Source organism: Microcaecilia unicolor, chromosome 1, assembly GCF_901765095.1.
Source record: "Microcaecilia unicolor chromosome 1, aMicUni1.1, whole genome shotgun sequence".
Classification (NCBI taxonomy): Eukaryota; Metazoa; Chordata; class Amphibia; order Gymnophiona; family Siphonopidae; genus Microcaecilia; species Microcaecilia unicolor.
The window spans coordinates 600204152-600228834 of NC_044031.1; the positions used below are offsets into that span (position 1 = coordinate 600204152).

The 24683-nt window shown below is 42.1% G+C and overlaps 1 protein-coding gene across 1 annotated transcript in view; it reads right to left on the reverse strand.

The window, feature by feature from the left end:
* Positions 1-24683, reverse strand: part of COL22A1 (collagen type XXII alpha 1 chain) — a 743309-nt gene that overhangs the window by 192184 nt on the left and 526442 nt on the right. The window contains exons 32-34 of the mRNA XM_030219538.1: positions 21553-21582; positions 7002-7055; positions 2921-2974 (exon numbers count right to left, since the gene is read on the reverse strand). Coding sequence (XP_030075398.1) covers positions 2921-2974; positions 7002-7055; positions 21553-21582 — 138 coding nt within the window. The remainder of the gene's footprint in view (positions 1-2920; positions 2975-7001; positions 7056-21552; positions 21583-24683) is intronic.

A 24683-nucleotide genomic window follows, 5' to 3' on the forward strand; every position in this document is an offset into this window, starting at 1 on the left:
TCACTGAATCTCATGAGCTGCTTTCCCTATGAATTGACAAAAGCATAGGGAAAGCAGTAGAAGTGACCACATCCTCCTAAGACACCTGGAGAATTCCAGAAGCCACGTCCCGGACCTTGAAGGCCATTGCACCTCCTCCAAGACTGAGAATTAGCAATCCTCACACATTGGAGGCACCTTGAAGACACCAGCAACCTGTTACCTGAGGTGGTCCTACTCGATAGTGGCAGGTGGGAACTGGACTGCATATGTAGTAAAGCAATTCAAAAGCTTCTAATACATATTAAACTGGAGAAGCTTTCGCATGCCGGCTCCTTTGATGACATCATCTAAGCTATGAGGACTTGCAATCCTGCTTTTCCTTGGAGAACTCCTTTTAGGAAATTTCCCTGCTCCATTATTTGTTAACCACTAAAAACTAGTTAACTCCTTTATTGATAACCTGCACTGGCTTCCTATGGAGCATGGTTTTGTTTCAAGGTTGGTGTGACTGTTTACACAAAACTTTATGGATTAGCACTTGCTTACATACTATATTTATGATTCCATACAACTGCACTTTCCTAGCCCAAAAGGCTTAAAATGTTAGACTAGTTACACTTCTTCTTTTATGTATCAAGCTACTCTTATTTGGAATGAACTTCTGCTAGAAATCAGATTATTGCAAAGTTATTTTCATTTCAGGGAAGCACTGAAAACTTTTTTGTTCAAACGATTCTTAACTGGTTGATTGGTTGTATGAACCTTAACTGTTTTTGTAATATTATATTTTTATTGTGTTTGTTTTATCATGATTGTTATTCTCCAGAAATTGCTGGATCTCTTCAGATGTAATCCGCGTAAAAACTAAATGGGTGATTGCAGAATATAAGAACGTACGTAATGCAGGGGCTCATTTTTGAAAAAGAAAAACATCCAAGAAGCAACACAAAGCGGCAGATGGATTTTTTTTTTTGCCCAAAATGTTCAATTTTATGACGTTTTTCTATGCAGTTCGTCTGCAGTGCATCCAAATCATAAGGGAGCATGTTGGAGGCCTGCTGAGGTTGGGATTTGGGCGTTCCCATAACTTGGATATTTTTCTGCCACAATGGAACAATTTAAAAATGTCTAGGGCTAAAAGTTAGATGGTTTGGTCTAAACCTGTTTCAGTCACAAATAAATCACAAAAAGGTGCCCTAAATGACCAGATGAGCACTGAAGGGATTAAGGTATGACCTACACTTACTCCCCCAGTGGTCACTGACCCCTCCCACACCACAAAGATGTGAAAGAAACAGTACATACCAGCCTCTACGACAGCTTCAGATGTTATGGCCAGTCCTATTAGAGCAGCAAGCAGGTCCCTGGAGGAGCCTAGTGGTCAGTGCAGTGCACTGTAGAAAAGGGGACCCAGGCCCATATCCCACTCTAACTGTTACACTTGTGGCAGAAGGTGTGACCCATCCAAACCCCACCAAAAACCTACTGTATTCACATATAGGTGACAACTGCAGACATAAGGGCTATTGTAGTGGTGTACAGTAGGGTATAGTAGTTTTTTGGTGGATTTTGGAAGGCTCCTCATACAATATAAGGGGGTAATGGTGAGATGAGTACCTGGGACCTTGTATGTGATGTCCACTGCAGCACCCCCTAGGGTGTCCCATTGCTCTGCTTAGATGTCTGTGTGACCAGTGTACTAAGACTACTGCCCCCCCCCCCCCCCATATGTCCCAATGGCTTTTGTGCATTTTTCCCTTGGACATTTTTTTCCCCCCGAAAATGGTCACAGCAGAAAAATGCCTACAAACATGTTTTTCTGGTTTGAAAATTGCTTTGTTTGCCACTTGATTTTTGGACGTTTTCAGCAACACATCTAAAATCAAATTTAGACACCATATCGAAAATGCCCCTCATAATATAACAAATGTATTGTTAGCCTGGTAAAAAGATATCACTTTTTTTTGTTTTTACCTGTGAAAACCTATTTTTATGCACTTGAGCATGAAACATGGAGGCAGAAACGAAGTACCTCTTCCAAAATCAGGATGTGCATTTTCATTTCTTGTTCCTTTGATTTGTTTTAGCACATTATGAACACAATTCTGTAAAGTGGTGTCTATATTTAAGCACCATGTAAAGCACCCATTTAGAGCCTATTCCAGTGGTTCCCAAACCTGGTCCTGGAGGCACCCCAGCCAGTCAGGTTTTCAGTATATCCATAATGAATATTCATAAGATAGATTTGCATGCAGTAGAGGCAGTGCATGCAAATATATCTCATGAATGTTCATTGTGGGTATCCTGAAAACCTGACTGGCTGGGGTGCCTCCAGGACCAGGTTTGGGAACCAATGGCCTATTCTATAAAGAAAAGGAGGCACCTACTTTTCTTTATTGAATCTACCATAGCAGGTCAAAAAGGCACAAATACACCACCCATAGCTGGTGAAAATGCTTGCACCTAGATTATTAAAGATTATAGTATTTTCATTCTATGTGCATAATTGTGCATCCCGCCTTACGCCGCACACAAATTCTGACCATGTGAACACCCATCTACAAAATACAGCTCTACGTACGTCTACTAGTGCTATAGAAATGATTCATACTAGTAAAATACGCACATCGAATATTTGTGTGCTTACAGAATATTGCTTAAGCGGAAAATGTTCATTTACAAGTGCATGTGTTCACATGTGTATATGACTAGAATGCAAGTATTTACACACATTCTTGTTACCTAAATCTAGTTGGCCCCTTATACAATTACCCTCTAACTGGTTCAATATGGACTAAACGAACAAGAATAAAACAAGAAAACATGAAAAAATGAGACAGTTTTCTCCTAGGACATCTCTACACCAAATTAAAAGCTACCATGGGATCGTCTATGAGGCGGAGAATGATGAGAAAAAAAAAATCTGCTTATTAGTCACCTGAGGCCCTGGAGATCCTGTCAAACCTTCTTCCCCTCGAAGACCTTGCAGCCCCTACAAAGGAAAGAAATAAGAATGTACAATACCACTTCTATAGTAATAGGACAAGTGAGTTTAAGGGATGTTAAATTTATTAAAGATAAACAGTCAGGGACTCCCCCTTCCCTTCACCTTTACCATTCTTGGTTCCATGAATTGTTAAACATGACTGTTGGAATCTGAAAGGATATGAAAGTGGGTAGATCACACTAAATGTGTCCTATTTCTAATATACTCCTCAGAGTACCTATTTGTCACTCAGGATTGGACTTCTCAGTCAGTCTGACAATTCTTATGTTCTTATGCTATTATTCAGGAAGAGAACAGGTGGATGTGAAGATATGTAAAAATTAACAGGTCAATATTCAGCCACCATGGTCAGCAATTTTTTTAACACACCGGCTGCAGTATTCAAAAAATTCCTGGATATTCCTAACCACTGTCTGGATAGTGACCAGGTAGACCAGCCAGCCTATCCTAAAATATCCAAATAAGTTAACCAGATAGTAGATTGAACATTGCCAATTTTCAGAACCACCTGGCTACACCCTGGGTTCTATAAGGAGGTTCAGAGGCACTATGCACAGTTTTAAAATGACTTTGCATAAACTAATGACAAAGAGACACAAAATGATGCTTGTGACCAGTTCTGCTGGTGCTCTGGAGTCACAACACCCTCACTGAAACTAACGAGATCTCATTAATCCAGGGACTCACCAATCAGGAAGGTATATATTTTTCAATGTTCTTATGTCTGAACATTTAAAGGTTCTGTATGGTTCTCTATTACTTGGTTAGCAATGTTGGCATGCTGTTATTGCTTAGTAAGCTGCCCTGCCTCCTTCTCTTCTGCACAGGAGATGCTCTACAACATTCTGACACACACGTGTCTTCTCATGAGGGGGAAACATTGATGCAGGACTCATTCCTCTCCCTGTGCAGTGCCAAGTCTCTATATATTCCCTTCCCTCCCTGGCACTTCCTCTACCTCACTTCTCTCAGTCCCAGGCAGATACTCTCCTTATTAAAATAAAAAGCATGCTCATAATTTGTGAGAAAATCAGAAGGCAATTACAAAAAGGCTAATTTTGCAAACTGTTACATGGTTTTAAGGCGTTGGCATGTTTGCTAAGTACTTTGGGCAGCATATTGTGCTGGCACAGTGACTGTTCTAAGTGAACCACTGGTGCTTAACACAGTACTCATCCAGTGCCACTATCCATATAGGTAGGGTACTTAATATATAGACATGTGGTCACCATGCTGACACTGTCTGCTTACTTAAGGCCTACAATTCAGCAAGCCTCAACTACTGTAAATGCATAACTTAACCATAATGGATGAATATCACCTCTATTCAGATAATTTTTTCGGCCCACACTCATTCCTCCCCTAACATGGTCCACAAATAGGCAGGCAGAATTTGGCCATTCAGAATAAACAAATAGGCAAGTTATAGTTTTACCAGCTGCTGGCAAATGTATAAGTTATTTTGAACATCAGCATGTTCATATTCTAGAAGGGTTTTTTGAAATCAGGCAGGACAGCACAGAGGGACTGATCTAATAAGCTTAGCTTATTATGTCCATTGTAGTATAGATTATTATTATTATTATTATTATTTATTGCATTTGTATCCCACATTTTCCCACCTTTTTGCAGGCTCAATGTGGCTTACAATACATCATGAATGGTGGAAATATATTAGAAAATAGACATTTAGTGTTACAGAAGAATCTTGGGTAACATGATAATGATAAAACATGATAAAACAAGCAGATATTATAAGACAGTTCTGAATATATGTGGAGGAGTGGTGTATGTTCACATTTGTTGATCTTTGTGGTATGCCTTATTAAAGAGATGGGTCTTCAGTAGTTTGCGGAAGTTGGTTAGTTCATAAATCGTTTTTATTCACTAAGGGCCCTGTTTACTAAGGTGCGCTAGTGTTTTTAGCACACGCTAATGCTAGAGACACTCATAGGAATATAGGGGTGTCTCTAGTGTTAACACACACTAATTTTTAGAGTGCGCTAAAAATGCTACCATGGCTGCAGCACGGCTTAGTAAACAGGGCCCTAAAATTAACGTTCACCAAATGGAAAGCAAAGGAGTGAGTTAGTTTCAGTGCATATATCACCTGCTATAACACATGCTAAAGACATGAGTATGGAATTAAGACTGCACTAAAAAAATAGGGCACTTTATTATTTACAGTGTAGCTCTGAAAGGAAACATATTTGAACTCTCTTTTTTCCTTTTCTTCCAAATGGGCACAAAGTTTTAACTATTAATGATTCTGAAATAAACCCAAAAATGAATGTGTAAGAAAAATTAAAAAATGAGCACAGATTTTCAGTACATGCTTACATCAAACCCAGAGTCACTAGGACAGCTCATAAGGAGTACTTCGAAAAAAAAAATTCCTATCAGTCTTCATGGGCTATAGTTCGGCTTTCACAGTCAAGGAGAAGAGACTGCAAGGTCACAGATGAATTGCAGCATGCACAGCTCACTTCAGCTATTCATCAAAGTGGCAGCAGTAAAGGGCAGAAATGTTTTACTATGGATGCTAGCACAGAGACACATTTTATGCTGATGGTTTGTAATGTCCTGTGTTACTGATTGAAGGGATTTTATTGGGTTTTGTTATTAAGGTTTTATTGCTCTTGATCACATCAAGTCTTTCAAGAGAAGTAATTAATAAATATATATAAAAACATATACAAGAGTTGTGCAGGCACAAGACTGTATTGCAAAAACTATAGAAAATAAAATGGATTCTATTGAACTTTACAGACTATACACCATCTTTATGTTGGTAGATGAGTTGAAATCAAAATACTGACATTTAGGGCATCCAGTCAGTAATACATGATTGAGTCTGAAAGACCACTGATAATACCTTTTCAAGAATTTATGACAGTAAAATTTCATATGTGAATACTAACTTATTTTTGAAAGCTGACAAAATCTCTCTTATTAATGAAGCATTGCAAAGTTTAGCTCCACATTCTGCTGTTAATATATAACTTGCCAAGAAGTTTAATTGTACCTTATAAATTGATAATAAAGTAATTAGCTGCATTAGATTCTAATTTTGCATTACATGCCAATGCACAAAAATGAATAAGCCCCTTGTATTTGCATATTATTTTGAATTTCATATTAGCGATACTTATTTTGATATTTACTTTTATTTCACAAAATAAGATAATTTAATAGAACTACTTATTGAGGGTCATAATAAGCCTGTGGGCTGAATTAAGCCCAGATATTCAATGCCAGGCCATGCCCAAGCTCCGGCACTGAATATCCAGTACAGAGGCAGCCGGATGTTAACCGGGCACTGGCTGATATTCAGCTGTTCTAACTTTATCTGCTTATGTAACCGGTTAGCAGTCTGAATATCACCGCTAACCAGTTAAATATCAGCTCTGCCCAGCACTAACAGACAGTAGAGGGGGGATTAGTACTGACATTTGGCAGCACTGTTCAATTAAGTTCCACTGAGTATCAGTGGATAGGCAGGCACAAGTGATTTAACTGGGCAGGAGGCTCCCCAACCATGTGAAAGCTTATTGAATATTGGCCCATCATTTTTATAGTACTACTGAATGTGTGCAGTACTAAAGAGTACTCAGGTATAGGATATTCCTGCCCTAAAGGGACTTGGTCCAATGTGCATCAGTGGCAGAAGCAACAGTCGAACCTTGACTTCTCAACCCCTTACTGTAACTGAGGGGTTCTCAACCCAGTTCTCGAGACACACCTAACTTGACATACAAAGGAGACAGTGCATGCAAATCTTTCTCATGCATATTCAATGTGGACATCAAAAAAACCTGACTGGCTAGGTGTGTCCTGAGGACTGGGTTGAGAAGCCCTGCTCTAACCACTAGGTCGCTACCTCTCCACGATACAGGCAGGTGTTTCTATAAAAACAAAGTATCTGTCCATCTGTATTTAGTGGTCAAATTTTCTCTCATTACCATTGCTTTCATCATCCAAAAAATTGATACTTTCTGAAGATTCTACTTACAGGCTCTCCAGTTTCTCCTCGGTCTCCTTTTTCTCCCTTTTCCCCTGGCTGTCCCTAAAACAAACAAAATATATTAGCACTGTGGAAACAATCTCATTTATCAATCTGAGAAAAAAGCACGCCAGCCAGGTTCCTCAGCAATGACAATGGATGCCATGGGACCAGGGGTGTGCTGGTAAATTGTTAACAGGGGGCTCTCTCTCGCCAGCAAAGTAAAAGAGAATTCAGGAGGGGCCCAAGCCCACATTTTGAGATCCATCTGTTAAAGTAGCCATGGAGAACCGTCTCCCAAAATTCTTAAAAACTTAACAAACGGCTCTCGAGAGCCAGTGAGAGCCTGCTCCAGCACACCACTGCATGGGACACACTTGCTGTGTCTGGCACACTGTCTAGCGCCAGGAATGGTATGCTCTTTGTACCTAGGTTTTGAAATCTAATTAGGTTTTATAATATTTAGAATTAACTGAGGAAACTTTCCTTGCAAACTCTCTCTCAGAAGTCTTCTGGACCTGTCTCACTCAATGTTTCCATCCTAAAAAGACAGTTCCATAATTGGGTGTGTGCAGTGCATAGAAAAGAACCACTTATGCATTTTATGTGCATTACGCACTGTTCTATAAGATAATGCATATGTGCTTTGGTGCATACTGAAAGGGAGCATACACATGGGTAGAACATGGAAGGGGCATGGGTGTGTCTCCAACAATTGTGCGCAACTTATTAAATACTATGGGGTCGATATTCAGACCACGGGAGGTAGCCCGGCTAACTCCCACCACTGGAGGCAAACCTGGAAATTCAAAGTCTAGTGGAATTGAATTTCTGGGGTGTTTTTTTTGGCCACTATGAGCATAGCCGGTTACACCAAAATTCATCGGCTGATTGGCTAAGTCAAAGATAGACCTGCTATTTATGTGGATCTATCTGGCCGCTAAACTTAGCCAGTCAGCTGATGAATATTGGCACTAACTGGCTATGTCATGCGACACAGCTGGTGGCAGAGCTAGTCACTATGTGCTAATATTCAGCCGAGATAGCTGGCTACCTCAAGCTCAATATTAGTGCTTAGCTGGCTTAAGGCTGCTTAACTGGCCAGGAGCCTTTCCTGGCAGGTTTAATAATGCTAAATATTGTGCGGTATAAGTTTACACTTTTCATGGCACACGTAGGGGCGATCATTTCTGCTTTCCATTAATGTGGTATAAATGGTCGCACCTAAAGTTAGGCACTTCAATTTGGGTTTATGCTCATATTCTATGATGGCCTCTTGGAGCGAACTGTCCCCTTAATCTCTTTTAACAAGGAGACAACAGAGAATGCTGCTTTTTGTTTGCATTCTCGCTGTGTATGTTGTTGTTGGGGAAGAACATAATTTGTTTCTACTGTGATTTTCTCCAGAACCCTATCCCACTGTATTGTGGGGTATGCAGCCCTGCTTTAGTTTTGACTGGTTTGAATTAGATTTAATTACTCCCTTTTACAAACTAAGGCTCAAGGTGATTTACAAATTCAGGTATAGTAGGTATTTCCCTGCCATGGAAGACTTTCAGCCTAATTTGTACCTAAGGTGATGGAAGGTGACAGGCAGCCTTGCTGGGAAAGCAAAAATTGGGTGAAACTGCTATAGCCCATTTCCTTGACATCCTCAGATGTATTGGATTTTAGCTAACCCAATCGCCTGCACTGTATCTTCACCAACTGGGGTAAATTCTCAAAAGGTTAAGTGCTGGGATGATGTGTGAAAGCCTAAATCTGCATTTATGTTCCTAACTTCCTTACCCTTCACTGCCAATTATAATGTTCTAGTACATATTGTGTTGTCATTGCAAGTAGTATACCATGCCATACTTTGTATTGTTGTTCGAATATTTTTACTGCTCTAATTGCCTCCTGCTCATGTTTAATCTATTCTTACTGTACACCACCTTGAGTGAATTCCTTCAAACAGGTGGTAAATAAATCCTAATAAATAAATAGATAAATAACTTTAGGAGTGAGCACTTATTCCAGCTCAATGGCTGTCTTAAATGCTTGTGCTTAACTGTAGGCAGTTATGCACATACATGATAGTATTCTATAACCTGTGTGCCTAACTGCCTGACATGTTTCTGACCCATTCATGCCCCTCCCAGCTTCTTTTCCCCTTGAAGTTGCGTGCTATATCTTACATGCACAACTTTGCATGCTAGTCAGAAATTTGAATGTGCAAGTTTATAGAATGAGGACTATCCCTCCAACTCAGAAGCATCATTGGATTTTCAAAGTAAGATATTTCACAAGCATCAAAAGCAGAACAAGGGAGGAAAGAGGCTTAGAACAGACATGAACCAGGGGTGTAACTGACATTCTTTCCAGTCCAGCCATCAAATTGATTGTGATGCATAGGATGGCATAAGAAGAGAAAGAGTGGCAAAGGTGGGGAGCTCAAGACCTGAACTGGCTCCACCGCTCATGAAATACTAGTTGCAGCTGTTTATATTTTTTTTTATTGGACTTAGCTCAAGCCTTTTCTCACTATTTCAGGTTAATTTATTTATTCCAGCATTTATTTTCCGCTCTATCTTTCAAATTGTAGGCAGATTATAGAATACATACACCATTCAGCAATACATAAAAACAATCATAAAACAATATAGCATACAAAACTAATCCACAGATCATAAACAGTGTCATCAGACAGCTCATATCTTCTGCAGCTAAATCATCATGCAGTGCAGCCCAGGCCTGTGCATACAAGTCACTGATTTACCAATCATCAATAAAACAGATTTAACCAGTATAAGAGATTAACTTAATTCACATTTCCATAAGCCACTTGAAATAAAAAAAATGTCTTCAATGCAATCTTAAATGCTTTTAAATTTTGCAAACAACATATGCTATTTATTTATTTATGACATTTAGATCCCACATTATCCTGAGCAATCTCAAGTTTAGTGTGGCTTAGAACAAATTAAATCAAGCATATAAAGTTAATTCAAAGTACAATATATTTGATGCATGAAATACAGAACATTAGAAGAAATATTTATATAGAATCTGAAAGTTTAACAAAAAAGGATAAGATATGGAATGAAATGTTTGTTTAACCATTATTCTAGATCAGTGATGGCGAACCTATGGCACGCGTGCCAGAGAGGGCACGCAGAGCCCTCTCTGTTGGCACGCGCACTGTCGCCTCAGCCAGAGTCGTACTGCCGCTATGAACTGCTGGCGCGATCGCGCTAGCAGTTCAAAGTTGTGTCTGAGCAGAGGAGAGACCCACCGGAAGTTCGTTCCCTCCTCCCTTCGAGTTCCAGGCCCCTTCCCTCCGAATTTTAAAAGTCATCTATTTTACCTCGTCGGGGTTAGGGCGGCAGCATGCAGGCTCGGCTCGGTGCTTAGTTCAGTTTTCCCTTCTCTCTCTCTCTCAGCTCTGGTCCCGCCCTTGCGGAAACAGGAAATGAGGGCGGGACCAGAGAGAGAAGGGAAAACTGAACTAAGCACCGAGCCGAGCCTGCATGCTTTTTACCGCTGCTGCCGCCCTAACCCCGATGAGGTAAGATAGATGACTTTTAAAATTTGGCGGGAGGGGGCCTGGACCTCGAAGGGAGGGAGGGGGGCCCTAGAACTGAGAGGGAGGGAGGGGGGGACCCTGGAACTGTGAGGAAGGTTAAATTGCCCTGTTGGCACTTTGCGATAAATAATTAGATTTTGGGTTGCTGTTTGGGCACTCGTTCTCTGAAAGGTTCGCCATCACTGTTCTAGATCATTATTCTATTAGGTAAAGTATTCCACACTTGTGATCCTTTCACATAGAAGACTGAATTTCTATATTCATCCAAATAGATCATGCGAAATGAAGGAACATCCAGAGTTTGTCAGGCATACTAGGTATTTTCCTATTCCTGGAGGGCTTACAGTCTAGGTTTGTACCTGTGCTAATGGAGGGTTAAGTGATTTACCCAAGATCTACTACTACTACTTATCATTTCTATAGCGCTACTAGACGTACGCAGCGCTGTACACTTGAACATGAAGAGACAGTCCCTGCTCGACAGAGTTTACAATCTAATTAGGACAGACAAACAGGACAAACAAGAGATAAGGGAATGTTAAAGTGAGGATGATAAAATAAAGGTTCTGAACAAGTGAACAAGGGTTAGGAGTTAAAAGCAGCATCAAAAAGGTGGGCTTTTAGCTTAGATTTGAAGATGGTCAAAGATGGTGCTTGACATACCAGCTCAGGAAGTCTATTCCAGGCATATGGTGCAGCAAGATAAAAGGAACTGAGTCTGGAGTTAGCAGTGGAGGAGAAGGGTGCAGATAAGAGAGATTTACCCAGTGAACGGAGTTCCCAGGGAGGAATGTAGGGAGAGATGAGAGTGGAGAGGTACTGAGGAGCTGCAGAGTGAATGCACTTATAGGTCAATAAGAGGAGTTTGAACTGTATGCGGAAATGGATAGGAAGCCAGTGAAGTGACTTGAGGAGAGGGCTAATATGAGCATAATGACCCTGGCGGAATATTAGTCATGCAGTAGAATTTTGAACAGATTGAAGAGGAGAGAGATGGCTAAGTGGGAGACCTGTGAAAAGTAAGTTGCAATAGTCTAAGCAAGAGGTGATAAGAGCGTGGATGAGGGTTCTGGTAGTGTGCTCAGAAAGGAAAGGGCGAATTTTGCTGATATTATAGAGAAAGAAACGACAGATCTCATGGACAGGACGTGGGATTGGTCTAATCTCATATATTTGAGACTAGATTCCATATATGGAGCAGGAAAAATTGGTGCCAAAAATATTTCCATCTAGGTGTATTCTGTAAATTGCACCTGAATATGCCTAGACAGTTTATAGAATATGCCTAGCAGCCAAGCCTGCGCATAACTCTAGGCGTGTCAGACGCAGAGCAGGTATATTCTGTTACTACTTGCATAGATTTTTGGAAATCCCACGGTCTGCCCATTCCATGCCCATGGGCACACCCCCATTTTGGTAGAGCATATTAGAATTTACACAGGGTTAATGGCTAGATTTCTGAGATATGAAAGCCCCTCATTAAGTCTGTGCTACATCGGGGGCCAATTCAGAAAAGTACCAGACTAACCAGTGTACAGTTAATGAGTGGTTAACTACCAATTTCAAAAGCTGCCCATGCAAAAAAAAAAAAGGTTTTACGCTGAAGCAAATCCTTGTGTTGGGTGCTAGTGCATATAGCTCATGTAAATGGATATTAAAGAGGCTATTCCACCCAGATACAGAGAATTTTTGAAGCAAGTACAATGCGAGCACAATTAAGTTACTGCCAGGTCTGAGGCACAGGACTGGGTGCTTGCCATTTTTTAAGATGGTAGAGACAGAAGGAGGAGCAAGTGGGGGGCTTGGGGAGGGGTTGGAGAGTGGGGGTTGCCATAAGACACCAGGGATTTCATGTTTTATATATTTATTTATTTATTTATTTGTAACATTTGTATCCCACATTTTCCCACCTATTTGCAGGCTCAATGTGATTTACATAGTACCAGAGAGGCGTTTGCAGACTCCGGTGTGAACAAATACAAAATTATGTTGTGGTATGGTAAAGTTCATGTGAAACAGTCAACGGAATAGTTGTGTTATGTCCATTACGTACTTATATATATTTATATATATATATATATTTATTTGTAACATGTATACCCCGCGCTTTCCCACTTATTAGCAGGTTCAATGTGGCTTACATAATATAACAGGTTTACAAGATAACACAGATTAGATAATGACTGTAATATAATATATGAAGAGGTGGACAACAAAATGTGGGTGAGTAAGATGGGTAAGGGAGGAAGATGGTAGATGTAGGGAATGGGAAGAGGGTGTATATTGGGATAGTGTGTTGTTGATTAAGGAAAAATGTATAACGAGGATTGGAAGAGGGATGAATTCAAAAGGATTAAGTAGGGAAGCATATTTCAGGTTCTGTCATATAGTCTGATCTGGGTAGCGCAGATGGACTCCTAATTTAAGTCAAGTCATTTGTATTATATATGTATATATATATATATATATATATATATATATATATATATATATATATAGAGAGAGAGAGAGAGAGAGAGAGAGAGAGAGAGACAGAGAGAGAGAGAGAGAGAGAGAGAGTGCATTTGTTCTAGCAAAAAAGGTGCCGGTACTCAAATACCAGGTCATCCTTCAGGTGTGGGGGTGATCACTGAGGAACTCATCCCACAATAGCCAGGCCCCCTGAAACCAGTCACAGAATCTATGACAAGGCAGAATTGGTGTGTAGAGCCTGAGCACTTTCATTAAAACATGGGGACCATGGGTCAATTTTAGCAGACAATGGAAAAGGTGCCGGTACTCAGTAGTAATGAAGGGCCGTTTCTGACAGAAATGAAATGGGCGCTAGCAAGGTTTTCCTTGGAGTGTGTATGTTTGAGAAAGTGTGTGTGAGAGAGAATTATTGAGACAGAGAGTGACAGAGTGTGTGTGTGTGTGTGTTTGTGTGACAGAGAGAGAGAGTGTGTGAGACACAGAGTGTATGTTTGTGTGAGAGTGAGAGTGTGTATGAAACAGAGAGAGAAACAGAGAGATAGACTGTGTGTATGTGTGACAGAGAGAGAGAGAGTGTGTCAGAGAGTGTCAGGCTTTCAAAGCAGAACTTGGGTTTGTGAGCCCTTGGGCCACTGCCGAGGAGCGGCAGCGGCAGGCAAAACCACCCCACACCAGAGACAAGGCAGAACTCTGGCAGGGACAGCTAGACTTCACCTGCACTTGACCACCAATTCCCAGGGGTTGAGCCCCCAGGTGCAGGTGGCCGGCAGGACTTACCGGTCAGGGCAGGAACTGGAAACCAACTAGGCTGAACAGGGTAGGACTAAGGGTCAGAGGGGAAAGGAATATACATAGGCAGCAAGGCAGGAAACTGGGCTAGAACTCACAGACAGACAATACTACACTAGACAGGAAATGGACAGGCTTAAGGGTCAGGACTGAAAGCTGCAAAGCAGCCACTAAAAAAGGAAACACAGACAGGTAAGAGACAGAACTGAAAGCTGCCAGGCAGCCACTAAACCAGAAACACAGACAACCAAGAACTAGACAGAGAAATACAAACAAGAGACAATACTGGGAAACAAGCAATACAATACAAGATAAACTACACAAAGACTAGACTAGAATCAGGCAAGAATCTCAGACAATAACTGGACTAGGCAGAAGTGCACAGAGAACACCAGCATACCATGGACCTTAGGCGATGCAAAGGCAACCACAGAAGTTTCTAGGTGATTAATAAAGCCCATCAGCACCTGAGGCTCATGCTGCAACAATCTCAAGGCAACTACGGGTGCTGTTCAGGCACAAACAAGAAAGACAAGTCTGGCAGCCTGGAAGATCCAGGCCAGACTGGGCAGGGACAGCAAGACAGTCTATGTCAGCCACCAGTTCTGGTCACCAGAGGGCGAGGCGAGCACAAACCAAGAAGCAGGCAGAAAGCATACTGAAGCATAGAAAGGCTCAACATACACAGGTGCAGCACAGTAGAGCAATCAGAGCCATGCTGGAAGCAGCCAGCACACAGAGACAGAGGCAGAGCTAACTCAGGCAACACACACAGGTGCAGTATAGTGGAGTAATTAGAGTCACACTGGAAGCAGCCAGCACACAGAGACAAAACTAACTCAGAAAGGACAGACAGAAGCCAGCTCAGAAGCTGACCCCCAGAAATAAGGTAAGTCTGAGAGGGGTCATGACCACAGACATGACAGAGAGAGTGTATGTGACAAAGAGTGAGTGTGTGCCCCCTCCCCCCTCTCTCAGGACCCCATTCCCCCCTCTCTCTGGATCCCTCCCCCCCTTTATGGTCTCTGGACCCCCCTCCACCCCTACCTCTCTGGTCTCAGGACCCCCCTCCCCACCTCTCTGTCTCAGGATCCCCTTCCCCCTCTCATCCCTGGGCCCCCTTTCTCTTCCCTCTCTCGTCCCATGCACCCACTGTTGGCCTCGGACTGCAAGCAGGAAGTGTGCTACAGGCCCTCCCCTTCGTTATTACTGCCTGTTAAAAGTTTTTACCTGCTGCTGTTGCACCGCAAAAAGTGAAGGGGAGCACGGACAGATGCCGCTTCAGAGTGCCTTTGGTTTTGCTTCAGTTTCAGCTGTTCCTGTGGTCCTGCCCTTCTGGAAACAGGAAATGAGGGCGGGTCCAGAGGAACAGCTGAAATTGAAGCCAAAGCAAAGGTAGCCTGAAGCGGTTCAGCTGCCAGTCGCAATCGTGTGCTGAAGCTCGCGTGCTGTAATGGCTAATGCAGGGTTCTACTGTGGGACAGTGACGTCAGGAGATGGTTACGAATGCAGCCAGAGACATTGGAACGTTGCAAGAGCAAATTATTATATTAGATATCCCCCTCCAGAAAGGCGGGAAGAAAGAGAGGCTGAAAAAGAAAAGCCAAACCACAGCCAGAAAAAAAAGAAAGAAGGAACCGAAAGCAAGGTCACGCCAGACTCAGCAAATTGCAGAACAAAACAGCTCAGCATGGCTGTGCTAAAAATTCAGACACTCTGCATGCTGAAGAACTGGTGACCAAGAGCATTGCTTGTAAGTTCCTAAGCGAAGCATTCTGCAAAGGAACAAAAGGAGTCTGAAGCAATGCTCGGTAGACAAGGAGCCCCAAGCTAGACTCTACGAACAAGGTTTCAGGGAGAAGAAGAAGGTTGCAGCAGCGGAAGAGCAAAGCACTCTGCAAGAAATGCACCACCTCTGAGTGCAATGCCAGACCAGGCCCTTCTGCAACCCATCCTGCAGAAAGAACTCAATCGCTGAGGAACAGACGCCCACAATGAAGACCAAGTGTGGGCCGCAACCAGCCTCAAAAAATCCTCAACACCAGAGAATACATGGTTGCAGTGGACCGTGGACCACATACAAGATCGCAACAGAACAGTAACCATAGCGTCCAAAGAACTCTATTCCTCAGAGCTGGCCTCTCAAAAAACCAGGCCATAAAACCAAAGCGAGAGGGATCATCCACTCAGGAGCGGACCCAGAAGGAAGAGCTCAGAGTCAAGCGGATTCAAAATGAAGGCACCACCAGGAACCTCACCATATTCGCATCTGGTTAATCCGGAGATACCAGAATGATTCGACCAAGTGGAGAGTAATCCGAAAAGAACTCGGCCGCAGAGAGGCCACGGAGGAAACACTATTGAAGAACGTCCTCCGGCAAAAGGAAGCAATAGAACAACCAGCCCTGCTGAATCTCCCTCTCTCCGATGTCAGAAGAAAGAAGGCACCTGGGCATCCACCCGGGATGCCATCAGATCTACCTACGGAGCTCTCTACCTGAGGCCATGTTAGAGAAGTACTGGTGCCGAGACCAGAAGACAGCAGAAAAGAGAACTCACCGTAGGAAAAGCCCGCAAAGTGGGCCGTGTAGAAACGGAACACAAGGTCCTCTGCCCACTCCATGGGGGCGACATGCCCTGATGGCCACAGTCTGACTCCGAGACCCACTCTGTCAAGGTAGCAGCCACCGCCTCATCTTCTCCGACAGCACAAGGACCGCCTAGCCCACAAGGCGTTCTGAAGTACTAGAAGACGAACAGCACCAAAAGCAGATCCATGCGGGAGATCGGTTACACCATCCCCTGTGCCATCCACCACCCCGGAGACGTAAGGAGGAGGCAAAGGGCTCCCCAGTCCGAAAGACTCGCATCCGTAACAAAGTTTCTTTCTCCCTCCAATTGAGGTACCCAGCTATTGCTGGTCGTGCTCTATTTTGCTCTGCTAATTTAGGCCCAATCTAGTGTGTGAGCTTGCACCCGTATTGCTCCTGATCCATTTGGAGCCCCAACTGCTCCGGCAGCCGTTTGCTAAAAATATTGTAGAGATAAATGTCCTTCACTGATTCGGAAAGCCCTATAAGGCGTAGATTATTCCTCTGTTGCTTGTTTCCTTTTTCCTCTAGTTTTAGTTTGTTGGTCTCCCTGCATAATTCAGTGTTTTGAGGTGCCATGTGCACCCCCGCGTCCTCCTGGGCCAAGACTCTCTGCTGCACTTCCGTCAACCGTTGATGGTGGGTATCAATTTTTTCATTAAGCTCATCCACTGCTGATTGCAGTTTATTCAAGCTGTCTGCTAGCGCTGCCGACACCGAGCTCGTGATTTCCTGAACCTAGTCTCCCATGGGGACAGTAAACGCAGCTTGTTCTGCCGCCATCTTGAGCCCTTGGGAGCGCTATTTATCTCGAGGAGTTCTCAATAATTTTATTGGCATACCTCGATCCCCTCTCCTGAGAGGACTTGGCGCAGCAGCATGGAGGTATAGATATAAGTCCCAGCAAAAATGTGAACAATTTGGGAGGGGAAGATAGTTAAAACAGCTGATTTTCAGAGGTTTTCTTGCGGAGCTCTTCACGCTCACATCTTCTCAGGCAGGCTGCATCACGTGACACCCCCCCCCCCCCCCCCCCCCCGGTATCTGGGGTTTCGATATGTAGACTGAAGTCTCCCATGATCACCCTGCTAAAAGAGATTCTGATTCATTTAGTTGGAGAATGGTGAGTCTGTGCAGTTTGATGGTATCCCGAATCAGGACTGCTACCCCTCCACCCCATCTTCATGGTCTTGGTTGATGTTGAATGTTCAAACCTATTGGGCATAGTTCAGTCAGTGGTAAACCCCCACTTTCATCTAGCCAGGTTTCACTTATTCCTAAGATGTCAAGACGATGTTCATGGATCACATCATGGATCACTGAGGATTTCTTAGCAGCTGATCTGGCATTCACTAGGCCTGTGGTTTGGTATGGTAGTGAGGTGATTGTTTAAGTGCTGTTATGTAGGTATTTGACCTCTTATACTTTTGTCTTCTCTTTGGTTGGTAGGAATTATAGTTTCCTCTCCCACACACAACTGGGATCCCCGAGGACTCTTGATCTGCTGTTCCAAGGTTCATTCTTTGTGTCAGAATCTCCTTAGGCAAATTTCACTATGTGGCACTACACTCCTAAAGACTCCGTGGATCAGCAATCAGCACAAAAGGATTAAAGGCTTTCAGTCAACAGGTCTGAGACAGAAACTCTCTAAATTTGTAAGTTCAGACCAGGCCTGGGAGATCAAAGGCTTTCAGTAATAAAGAATCAAATGACTGTACTTTGCAATTTTGTGTGAATTTCTTTGGAGACACTGCAGAGAGGGTTGAGGACTTTAGTTTCAACAGATTCAGAATCAGAATTTTAGAAATAGTTATGTAGTTAAAATAAAATTTCAACTTACAGATTGTAGTTATTCACTTTTTAGTTTTTGGTTCTGATATCCTTGGATGGTCCAGTTGAGACAGGTTGATGAAGGCTTTTTCTTTTATTGTCCAGGAGGTGGGTTAGACATAAATATAGATCCAGCTCAGATCACAGGACATGAGGAGAATTGTTTGTAATATGAAGGGAAAATAAATGGTTCCTTTAGTCAAATCAAAATAAATGAAAGAAGTTTGAAGTAAAAGTGAGGACTGGTGCCTCAACACAGATGGAACAGAAATCTGTAAAACTTTGAGCTGTAAATAGACTAAGTGTATTATTTAATCTAAGTTGCAGGAGCCTGATGCAAATACAGCCTGCAAGGATGTTAAAGATGCAGATTGTGCATTACAACAGTAACATCCTGAGCTGCACTGTACACCAGCTGTATCCTGTCCAGACCTGGTGGGAAAACCAGCTATCATCTATTTTACATCCCAGTGGACAGATTTAGAAACATATAATATAGTGAAATCATGGAGCAGTCTCAAACATGGTAATGATTTGGTGCTGCATATTAATTTTAACCTGTCACTGATCAAGCACCCTTCAGGGATAATATCTTTCACGTGAAGCGAGCAAGGTGAGGCAGCTAAAAAAATTTTTTAAATGTCAAAATAACACTTTAAAAAATTATCGATAACAAGAATCTATCTGTGACTAGGTGACAGAAATACAATGCTGACATTAAGATTTGCTTTCTGGAAGATGAAAAAAAGAAAATAAATGTCCTCAATTTACTCAAGCCAGAAGATATAGCCATCAGCTCCATCTAATGGCATGTGCAAGTAATTCTTCATCATCCCATACCTAGCAAGAATTCCTCTTGGGCTATCTATATCTATCTATATATATACAAACACTCACACACACACACACACACACACACTTATCTACTCCTACTCTAGCTGAAATCATTTTCCTTTACTTTTTCTGACTTCATATGCAATGTTTCCCTACGGTAGTTACTCTTATTTCTTTCTAACTCCTGTTACTCTAGCTTATCTGTCTATATGTTCCACCTCCACTTATATCCTATGCTGTTTATTAAAATGTTTTAATATGTATTATGTTGCCATTGTAAGTAGCATACTATGACATAATGTGTACGTTTCCTGCTATAATTGTCTATTGCCTATATGTGGCTTATTCTTACTGTACATTGCCTTGGGTGAATTTCTTCAGAAAGGTGGTAAATAAATCCTAATAAATAAAAATAAATTATAGTAAAAATAAAAACAAAGTAAGAAAGTTAGATAAGCTAGACCTAGTAAAATTAAAAGGAACACACCTTTGAACACATAGAAGAAACTGGGATGCCCTGTATGGCTGCTAAGGGCTTTCTTTATATTCTGAAAGGTTTTCTTTCACTATCTGAATGCAGAATCTACTCTAACTAATGGAAATAAAGGGATCCTTTTGCCAAGCTATGGGAAAAAGGGCCCTGCACTAGCGGCAGGGGCCGTTTTTCTCACATGGCAGGGCCCTTTTTACTGCAGCGGGTAAAAAATCCCCCAGCACACATGGCCATGCAGAAAGAGAACTCTTACCACATGCCCAGGCGGAAGGGAGACCTTACCACCACCCACTGAGGTGGCGATAAGGGCTCCTGTGCTAACCCAGCAGTAACTGGGCAGCGTGTGGTGAAGCCCAATTACCGCCGGGTTTTCTTTTTCCACTGGAAATGGCGCATGCTTGGGACAGGACTACCTCCGGCAGCTGCGTTGGGCCAGCGGTAGTCCCGGAAGAGCGAGTGATAAGCCTGCGTTGGGTTTACCGTTGCTCTGTAAAAGGACCCCAAAATATACTAAGTCACATCATGGGTTTATTACCAGAAACACACTAAGAAAACTCATTCCTTTCTTCCGATCTATGTACCAGCTATCCCCTATGTCTTGAAGCTGATTTTTCTACACTTTCCCTAGTAAAGAAGGATGAAAAACTGGCACTATAAATATAGCTATTATAGCAGGGAAACTCCACACAGGGCAGGTGTCAGGAGAGAAAAATCAAAGGACTAAAGATGCATCTCTTATTGCCCAAGGACAGGAAGGCTCTGACAACTGAAAATAATTCTTCTTCATCCCTTTAAGAACGATTAATTATACCAAAAGTTCTAGAAAGAGGAATTTATTGTACAATTAAAGTACACAACAGCATAGGTAAATAAAAGCATGAAGGTTAATGTACAACAGCTTGCAGTCAGTAGTAGGGTTACCATATTTTGTCCCCCCCAAAAAGAGGACAAATGCCCCGCCCCCTTTCACACCCCACCCCGCCCGTCACATACTGCCCCTCCCCAAAAGCACAAACCCCCTCCAGACCCCTTCCCAATTAAAGGCTCCCCCAATACAAACTCCCCTGACATGAAGTCCCCCCTCCAAGTCTAGTGCTCTCCTGAAAATTTCCCCCTACTGGAAGACATCCCTATATCATAAGACCCCCATTTGTAAGTCCCCTAGTGGGTTCAGGCAAGAATGATCTCTAGTTGCTCCACTCTTGATGGCACTGACTCCAAAATGGCGCCAGTGATCCACTAGCTGTGGGTCCTTAAATGGCTACTTGACCCCTAATGTTAGTACCATGAAACTACTACTTGGGGTTTGCTGGTGCCATTTTAAACTCAGTGCAGGCAAGGGACAGGAACAATTGGGGATTGTTCCCTTGCCCTGACCCCACTAGACTCTGGGGATTGTGTCAGGTAGGCCCTGGGAAGGGGGAGGGGTTCTTAAGAGCAGCATTGAGGGGATGGGGGAAGGGGCAGCTCAGAATATCATGTGCTGGCCCCTTTAAAAAGTGCCCAGGAGCATTGAGCCATGGGAGTGATAAACCTGTAGTACTGAGTTACTGCAAGTTAGTAAACTAAAGATCAGCAAATGCCTGACTTTTACTGCACCTTAAGAGCTACCCCTTTAAATCTTCTAGTCTTAGAAAAAGGAAAAGGGTGTAAGCTAATTGTCTTCAGATAGTTTAAACATTTAACATCCTTCTACAGTGATAACTTCAACTTCCGGCCTGGGCTGCACTTTCCACTGATGACCATCTTTCATTCTGTACAGTGAAAATTGCTTTAGATGTAACACACCAATCACTTGTTGATATAGCTGTGCATCACAATGCAGCATTACCACATCACCCTGGCTAACCATTTCCATGACAACTGATTTTCTAAGCTGACTGATGGGGGTGAAAGTAGAGAGAACTGAACACCAATTTGCAAATGTCATACCAGATCCTTTGCCTCACTGTCAGGTAAACAAAAACCTCATTAGACATTACTTACTGGGGCACCAGGCTCTGCAACTGTTTCTGCCTGAAGAATGAAAAAAAAAGTGGAATAAATTACAATAAATAACTGGCTAGAACTGATAACACAGTACTTGTTCTGCCCCTGGCAGCCTTATGCTAGTTTTTATAATGTAGCCCTAAAATGTGTTTAATGCCTTTAATGTTGTTCTCACTTTTAAGGATTTTTACTGCTGCAGTCACTTCCTGAAATGATATACGAGAAATGCATTGTATGTAATATAGTGTTACATACACTATATTACATTGTATGTAATATAGTGTTACATACACCCCTGCTTGTTTGTATAAAGTTTGTTATTAGTGGTCTATTCTCATGTAAAGGTCTCTTCCCTTTCTCGGTCAAGCTTGATTCCTTTGTCTACCTGCAATCATTTCCTGATTACTCCTATCATCTTTGTTCCTATGGGTCAGCAGGGTATCACCTTTCTCTCAAATCAAGGACTGCCCTCTGTGACCACCTCTGCTATCTGGTCTCAGGTTCTTTCCCGATTGGTCTCTTTATCTCATCTTCCCTGGGCTTGTAGGTGTTTTTCTTGACCTCTCTGTCCCCATGAGGACAGACGTTCTCCATCTTGTCTCTGGATGCACATGTCCCTGCTCCCTTCAGTGAACTTGGCTTGTTACCTTGTTCACTCTTTCTCTCACAAATTGCACAAATCAGCATCCCATCTCTGAAGCTCCTTCATCTACCTGATAACTCCCTCACCTCAGTCATAAAGCTTCCTTTTCCTCAAATTTCCACCTCCACCCACCAATACAGCTGTCAGAACTATGAAGTCTCTTGCCTTGGGGCAATAACGTCTGAGAATCTAACAGTGAGTAAATTAGCTACATTTATTCAATAAAAGTAAATTTCAGAAAAAGATAAGAGGCTTCTGGTGTTTCCTGATGTGTTGAGGTTATACTCTCTGGTTATTTTAGCACGTCTGCTTTAAGAAGATATTACACTTTTAAGAGATCAGAATAGTATTTGTTAGCAAACAGTGACATCTTGGTTCACTAATTCTGCCCATGGGTTCAGTCAATGATCACATCCTGCCCTTCAAATAGTTTCTAGATCTGTCCTGAGAATGCTTGAACCATGGGAGCAAGCTCTGGGCATCCAGCACTTGGTCGGTCTATATAAATCCTAGAGGTATGCAGGGCCAACCTTATTTTGTTTAGTTTCCCAAGTTGTTTTCAAGATTTTTTTTAAATTTTCCTTTAATTTTTAAAATTTTCAATTTTCAAAGGGCCAATGTTGTTAACCATGCACAGTTTTTTTCAATATGAACAGTATCTGAGAGGAATGCACACTATTTGCAAATAAATAGTGTGTGTATATAGTCTGCAGTGTTAATCACAGACAAAATGTGACTTTTTTTTCTTGTTAATGCTGTTTCCATTAGAAAACGACAGGAAATGATATAAGATATGTGACATTTCCTACATCATTTCAAATGACTGCACTTTTTAGGAATACATCTGAAGTTCATTTTGTGCTTTTCTGTAGTTTCTTTGGAAGCAGCAAATTTGGTGGCTTCTATGGAGTGGACAAGCTGTTGTGGAGCAGTCTCCGCACCGTTAATGGAGTCACCAACTAGCTGACCTACCCTGATGCCGTTAATGATTCAGGCTGGCTGTGATGTCACCTTGAGTCATCCCATTGAAGTTTTCTTTATGAAAAGCAGAGTACCTATAGTAAATGTCTCCTTTCAACTCTCCACAATTGAATTAAGTAAATATGCACTTTGGAAGTTACACATTCCTCTTAAAGACATGGTTGTAACCCAGTGGAATTTCTTTTTTTCTTTTCTTTCGTTTTTATGTGGTTTATCTGACCTTTGGTGCCTGGTATGAACATATATTTTTCCCCACCCAGAAAGCAAGCAAGCCACTGTCTTAGATCTTCTTATACATAGAAAGCTTTTTTTTTTCTTTTTAGAAGTTTTCCTTGTGAGACATCCATACAGAAGTATGCTAATTCTGTATGTGTTTATAAATTGTCCCCCTGATAAACCCAGATATTCAATGCCATGCTGTTTCTGGTGACCAGCATTCAATATCCGTTTTTTTTTTTTGGCTGCTAAAAACTTAACCGGTTAAGTTGATATTCAGCGACTGATTGGTTGAGTTATAGTGGTTAAAGATAAGACTGCTATTTATACAGTCCAATTCTCCTTCTCGCTAATCCTTCACTTGCACACACACTCCATATCCCTCTCATCCCTTCACACGCACACACCATCTTCACTCACTCTAAGAACAGCACACCCACATCAATCACATCCCACTCACTAGCTCCTTTAATACATATACTCTAAGAGCCAGATTCAGTAAATGGCATCTAAAATGTAGGAGTGTCAGAATAACGTGCATAGCACTATTCTATAAACTGTGTTTACAGTAAGAAACAGTTTATAGAAAAGCGCATAGGCCGGGAAACACACCTACATTTAGGTATAGCCATTTATGCTACAGAAAACCTGATGTAAGTATGCACGCCTAAATGTATGCGCGTTCCCCCAAATTCTATAACACGCGTAAATTTGATTGATGTCCCTGACACATATATACACTCCTTCCATGATCGGGCCCCCTTTTCAGCTACACGCATTGAAATTTACGCACACCTCAGTATGCCTAAAAAGAAGTGTGTGTAAATTCCAATTATTGCCAATTGGTGATAATAATTGGTTGTTATCGGTCAGTTATCATCACTAATTGGCTCTTTACTCAATTGAGTAGTGAGAATAAATTGGCCACATGCACAGTTTAACATATCTTACTCGTTGCGCCTTATATAGAATCTGGCCCTAAATCCTTAGCTGTCCCCACACTAACACTCCCTACTTATGATTCCCTTACTTGCACACAGGCCTTTAGTCTAGCCAGTGCCTCTCATCCCCCTCCCTACCCAGAGCTGCACCCTTTGCATGGCCACACTGACTTGGACTGGGGGAAAGGAGTGTTACCAGACACAGATTTTAACTATGAACTTGCTTTTTCTCTTCATAAAATTTATAAATTGACATCCTTGGACAGATGCTGTACTATTTTTTCCCAATATTTTTCTTTATTCTTGTATTTGGCCTCAAGAGTCCCTCACTATAACTCATTTAACCA